This window comes from Macrobrachium nipponense, chromosome 34, assembly GCF_015104395.2.
Source record: "Macrobrachium nipponense isolate FS-2020 chromosome 34, ASM1510439v2, whole genome shotgun sequence".
Lineage (NCBI taxonomy): Eukaryota > Metazoa > Arthropoda > Malacostraca > Decapoda > Palaemonidae > Macrobrachium > Macrobrachium nipponense.
Genome location: NC_061095.1, coordinates 19,868,817 through 19,875,572, shown reverse-complemented (window position 1 = coordinate 19,875,572; position 6,756 = coordinate 19,868,817). Strand labels below are relative to the sequence as shown.

Genomic DNA, 6,756 nt, shown 5'->3' with positions numbered 1-6,756 from the left:
TCAGAATGTACTGAAAAACAGCATCAAATTATAATCACATAGGTGAACTAAAGAAAAGCAGTGTAATTAGAAAATACAAGATTCCGGTCACATGATTATCGTAGGTACACAAGAAATGGGGTCGTTACCTGCTTTTTCATTAACGAATATGAGGAAAGTGAACGTAGTTTCCCAAACAGCCGCTGGGTTAAAAAAAAAAAAAATACAAGGCAACATTAACGTTTTATTCAATGAATATAAGTATAGAAAACGTAGTTTCCTGAAATGAACTTTGGGTCACAAATTACATGGCATCATCAGGATTTTCTTCAAAGAACATGAGGACAATGAACGCATTGTCTCAGCCGTTAGGTTACAAAAATACACGGCATCATTATCATCATTTTCTTTAAAGAATGTGAGGAGAGAGAAGGTAGTTACCCAAATAGCTGTTATAAAAGTACATGGCATCTTTTACATTTTCTTTAAAGAATATGAGGAGGGTGAGCACAGTTCCCAAACAGCCGTTGGCTTTTAAAGAATACAAGGCAACATTATCATTTTCTTTAAAGAATATGAGGACAGTGAACGTAGTTTCCCTAAAGCCGTTGGGTTACAAAACTACACGACATTATTAACGTTTTCTTCAAAGAATTTGACAGTGAACACATTTCCCAAATAGCCATTTGGTTACAAAATTAGAAGACAACATTAACATTTTCTTCAAAGAATGTGACAGTGAACACATTTTCCAAATAGCCGGTGGGTTACAAAAACAGAAGCCAACATCAAAATTTTCCTCAAAGAATATGACAGTGAACACAGGTCCCAAATAGCCGTTTGGTTACAAAATTAGAAGACAACATTAACATTTTCTTCAAAGAATGTGACAGTGAACACAAGTCCCAAATAGCCTTTGGGTTACAAAATAGCACAGCATCATTAACATCTTTAAATGAAATGAGGGGGGCACATAATCAGCGTAGTTACCTAGAACGTAGCTTTATTTACATTTCCTTTTACAGTATAGAGCTGCTGTTTCATGTTATATACATCAGTGACAATAACGATAAACGAAGCGATAAAAAATTCTGGTTTAAGATCTAGACTCTGGCCTTCATTTATTATATAATTAATATTTACGTCTTAGAGCATCGTAAAATCTTTTCTCAAAGACTTCCTCGAAAATATTTTTTCATTAGGTTTCACAAGAGCCTGCTAACTGACAGACAAACAAACGGAAAAAGAAAAAAATGCATAAACCTTTTAGCAGAGGTTAAAATGCTCCATTGCAGATAGCCACAAATGCTTCCAGCAAGACCTGGAGTTCACCCCTTTTGGTCTGTCCCTTGTCTCTGCAAGAATTCGTTGCTGGCGAAGAACATGTCCTTGACGTGAGTCCTGAGGAGGGTGTAGCCCTTGAGGCTCAAGTATTCGGGCAGGGATCGAGGGTTCCCTGGGATGTGGGTGTAGGCGATGCACATCACACTGATTTTCACAGAGTCCCACGGCAAGGTTTGGAGGATCTGTTGGACAGGAAGTGATCGGTTTACTTTTTGCTCGTGTATCGTTAATTTTGTATTGCTGCATCGTCATATTTCTTCACTTTTATCCAAGTGCATTAAATTACACACACACACACACACACACACACATATATATATATGCCCTTTTATTTTCTCGAATTCAACACTTTTTTTTAGATACGCTTCTCTTTTAAATGGCCGAGGTCCAAATGCATGACGAGTGCGAACAATAATACTACCGTTATGAGAATAAATAGAAGCCAGGAAGATAGATCAGTGGCATGCTGGGATTACACATTGGTCTTTACAAATAAGTGACCATTTTTTTTTTTTATATTTTCCGTCTAGCGACCTCTAGTTCACCACTGCTCATAGAACGTCACATGTTATGGCAATATTAGACTCAATGGATTGGCTGGATGTGAAAATTACCTAATGGACCACCGATTGGTGCATATATTGTCAGTATAATATTGACCTGTGATAAGAGAGAACAGGTGTATCACCTTACCTGCAGCTCGGTGCCTTTGGTATCCAGAATGAGGAGGTCAACTCCGTCAGTTCCCATGACCTTGTACAGGGCGTAAAGAGGAACCTCCCAGTGGAATTCTGAAGGGTCAACCCACTCCGTGTCGTTGAAGCTTCAAGTAAATCAATTAAAATGGAATTATATAGAGAGAATATATATATAATAATATATATATATATATATATATATATATATATATATGGGATATATTTATGAAGGGTAAAAATGTTCTGTTACAACAGAATTGCATCTAAAAAAAAGGAGCCCATAAAAACGCCAAAATATAGAAAGTAATAAATACTATGCTTCGGAGTAGTCTCTGAAATATAGTACTTAGTTTCTAAATTTTGGCGTTTTTATGGTCTGCCTTTTATTAGAGATATATATCTATATTATGTATATATATCTATATATATATATATATATATATATATATATATATATATATATATATATATATAGAATATATATACATTATATATATATAATATATATATATATATATATCTCATAATATATCTATATATCTACTTATATATACATGTATATATATAGATATATATAAATAAATATATATATTATTATATATATATATATATAATATATATATATATGTGTGTGTGTGTGTGTGTGTGTGTGTGTGTGTGTGTGTGTGTGTAAAGCAGAATCACGACAGTTTGGAACGTGGTAAATGCATAAATAAAGGTATAAGCCACGTGGCTTATACCTTTATTTATATATGTATATATTGTATGTGTGTGTGTGTGTGTATTATATATGTCTGTGTATCGTTGTCTCTAAACGAAAGACCCTGGTTCGAATCCTAGCCGGGGCAGAAACACGCACCAGTTGCAAGTTCTTTTTGGGTGTAAGTTATTCCCAGTGTATAGTGAATCAGGTATTTATTCATGACTAATATTTGTGAATATAAATATCAACCATGTATAAGTGGCAAAAAATCATAGTGTCGCAAACTTCCTATAATCACCTACAAAGGTGGTGGTATGTTGATATCTGTCAATTAACATTTAGAAACTTTCAATTAACATATAGAAACAGAAAGTTTAATCTTGGAGTGATTCCAACTGCGAACCTAATTATCCCGGCGTAAGTTAATAAAATTGATACATTTCGTTAAAATACAGGTCACCATTTCACAGACGCCATGGGTTCCCTCATTCTCAGATCTTGGAATTCTCGGCTCACTCGTGAATTCTAGGATTCCTTTGATCCCTTCAGAGTTCAGTTTTAGTGTCTTGCCGGTCTCGGGTCTTTTGAAGACAGATGACCTATTCTGACCCTTGCTTGTATCGCTACTTTGTGTGAAATATAAAACGATATTGAACAAACTGCTCGTTCTTAACATACATGAATAGTCGTTTAATGGCTGGTGTTAGGAATTTCACTATTTTTGAATTCAGAAGAAAAATTTAGGAAAAAAACAGTTGAGATATTAAAGAATGTTTGTTGAAATATAGTCAGGGCATTAAAGAATTTTTTTTAAGAAAAGTTACGACATGGAAAATCAAGGAAAGAATGCTATGAATAATTGTAACAAGTAAATCCAGACAGCGGGACGAACTGCATGTGGCCCTTGACAAGGACCTCCCAAAATAAAGAATGATAATGAAATCTACCCTTCCCCTTCTCAAAAGCGTAAAGGCAACTCATGCCCTGCCGTCATTATTATTATTATTATTATTATTATTATTATTATTATTATTATTATTATTATTATCATTATTATTATTATCATTATTGTACTTAGGAAGCAGACCCTCTCTCAAGCATACTTTATTAAAAGTAATGGCTACTTCAGCAGCGTTACACTTGTAGAGATTCTTCTCTATTTTGCGAATAGCGGCTTTTTCCGTGCTACTTAAACAGGGTGGTAAGAGCGCCTATAGAGGTCATGATCAAATAGTGTCAAAATAGGTGTATATATTTGAATTTTACAGATAAAACTATGCATACCAATAAGTCATCAAAGTCATTAACGATTGCTCTCTCTCTTTCTCTACTTCTCTTCCTATCTCTCTCTCTCTCGCTCATCTCTCTCTCTCTCTCTCTCTCCTTACAGCGAGCTTTCATCTGGAGCTGCCAGACATACCTCGGGCGGAAGCTGAGGGTGGACTGATCTTGGTGTTGTTGTTGTTGTTGGAGATTAAGCCAGCCTTGTGCTGGCACGGGCTCTTGCTCCTTGAGCAGCCCGTAAAATCTTGGTGTGGTGTCCTTCCTCCTTATATTTGGGGTTGACAGCAGGGGGTCTGCCCCCATACTGATCTCCTATTGGCTGATGGCGGTGAGTCTTCGTTTTCATTGGTGGCTATTCGCAAAATAGAGAAGAATCTCTACAAGTGTAACGCTGCTGAAGTAGCCATTACTTTTAGTAAAGTATGCTTGAGAGAGGGTCTGCTTCCTAAGTACACTAATATTCGGCTACACGACCCGTCAGCAAGAAATAATGGTGCCCTTCGAGAAGAAGGTAGTCATGGACTGGACGACACCGAATTTGATAATCCTGAACGTGACACACCCACTGAAGAAGACAACCCCGCAGGAGAGGAACCAACGTACCCTGGGAACATCGAGAGATGCCTCGTCCGCCTTCAGGAGGACAATATGAAGCAGCGGATGAGAGGTGCCCCGCGCAAGCTCATGTCCCTGAACGAACCCAAGGATACATTAACCTTACTCATTACGACTCCCCTTGATCGTGTCTACAGGAATCATTCGACAGCGCCCATCAACATACCCGAAGCCTCGCTCCGTACGCTGCTGGAGAGCTGCACGAAGAAGGCCCCTTTGTCCACCCACCGTGGCCAGATGTTCCGCCAGAAGGACAGCGTGGCGATGGGCTTCCCACTGGGGGTCCTCTTCGCCAACTTTTATATGGGCACCGTGGAGGAACGGGTCTTCGCCAGGATGCAGCAACCCCGCAGATATGGACGTTATATTAACGGCATCTTTGTGCAAGTCGACGCTGAGGATGAGGTAGAAGCCCTCCGTCAAGCATTTCAGCAGTGCCGTGTGCTGAATTACACCGTTGAACACAGCTCCGATGATCGGCTCCCCTTCCTCGACGTCCTTGTGAGTAAGACGGAAGACAGTCTCCGTACTTCCGTCTATACAAAGAAGACCAATCTAGGACTTTGCCTCAACGGTGACAGCGAGTGCCCCGCCAGATTCAAAAGCACCACCGTCAGGGCCTTCATCAGGAGAGCCCTCTCCCACTGCTCGACTTGGCAGGACACTCACTCACAAGGAACTTGACCGCGCCTCCCAAGTACTTGTGAATAACGGGTACTCAAATAAATTAATCAGCAAGGAAGTCCGCACAGCCCTGGAGAAATGGTACGGTAGTGAGAGCCGGCAGCCCCGCCCCCAGGATAATATCAAGCTGTACTACCAAGCCTTCATGAGTTCCCATTACTATGAAGAAGAGGACTCCATGAAGAAAATTATTTCTGAAAATGTATCCCCGACCGACGAAACCAAGAATATCGACTTAATCATATATTACCAGAATCGGAGGACGCGTGACCTTATTTTGAAAAATAACCCCTCTCCACAAGTACGAGACGCCCTGAAGCAGACGCATGTAGTGTACCAGTATACATGCCCAGTCCACGAATGCAGCGGCGACTACTTAGGCATGACTACAATGCGCCTATAGAAGAGACTCTCATGCCACGCCCAAGATGGGGCTATAAAGAATCACGCCAGCACCAAACATCAAGAGGCCATCTCCCGGGATGTCATCATACAGAACATGAAGATCATCGGGAAAGCCCCTGATGCCCTTCGCTTGCGCCTGCTGGAGGCGCTTCTCATCCAGCAAATAAAACCCACACTGAATACGACGCAGGAAGAATTTCTCCTCCCTACGAGTATGAGAAGACCTGCCACCAACAATGACACCACCGAGCACGACAACTCCACGGAAGACAACGCCCCCGAACGAAGTACTCCTGCAGTCAATGGAAATCAAATTGGCTGTGACGTCCCACAGCGTAGCACAACGCCCATCAACGTTACCGCGCCGCTCAGGAGGTCTAGACGGCTGCAGGATCTGCAGCATCGCAACCATCGGCTCGGAGAAAGTGGCTTGAGACCTGGCTCAAGCCACCAATGAAAACGAAGACTTGCTGCCACTGTCAACCCCAAATATAAGGAGGAAGGACACCACACCAAGATCAGTCCACCCTCAGCTTCCCACCCCGAGGATGTCTGGCAGCTCCAGACGAAAGCTCGCTTTAAGAGAAAGAGAGAGAGAGAGAGAGAGAGAGAGAGAGAGAGAGAGAGAGAGAGAATCGCTAATGACTTTGATGACTATGGTATCATAGTTTATCTGTAAAATTCAAATATATACACCTATTTTGAAACTATTTGATCATGACCTCTATAGGCGCTCTACTAGCCTGTTTAAGTAGCACGGAAAAAGCCGCTATTCTCAAAATAGAGAAGAATCTCTACAAGTGTAACGCTGCTGAAGTAGCCATTACTTTTAATAAAGTATATTGTTATTATTATTATTATTCAGAAGATGAACCTTATTCATATGGAACAAGCCCACCAAAGTGGCCATTGACTCGAAATTCAAGCTTCCAAAGAAATTGCGTTCATTAGGACGAACTCTCCGTGTGGGGGGAGAATGGGGAGTTTAGTGCCGTCAGTCCACCTCATGCGGTGCACTGTAGTCATTAATTAAGGTTCTTTGCA

At 40.5% G+C, this 6,756-nt stretch overlaps 1 protein-coding gene across 1 annotated transcript in view; it reads right to left on the bottom strand.

Moving 5' to 3' along the window:
• Nucleotides 1–210: 210 nt before the first annotated feature.
• The window catches only part of LOC135207784 (protein Star-like), a 112,050-nt gene continuing 105,504 nt past the window's right edge, over nucleotides 211–6,756 (bottom strand). Inside the window, exons 7-8 of the mRNA XM_064239609.1 lie at nucleotides 2,017–2,146; nucleotides 211–1,505 (exon numbers count right to left, since the gene is read on the bottom strand). Of these exons, the coding sequence (XP_064095679.1) occupies nucleotides 1,308–1,505; nucleotides 2,017–2,146 (328 nt within the window). The 3' untranslated portion in view covers nucleotides 211–1,307. The remainder of the gene's footprint in view (nucleotides 1,506–2,016; nucleotides 2,147–6,756) is intronic.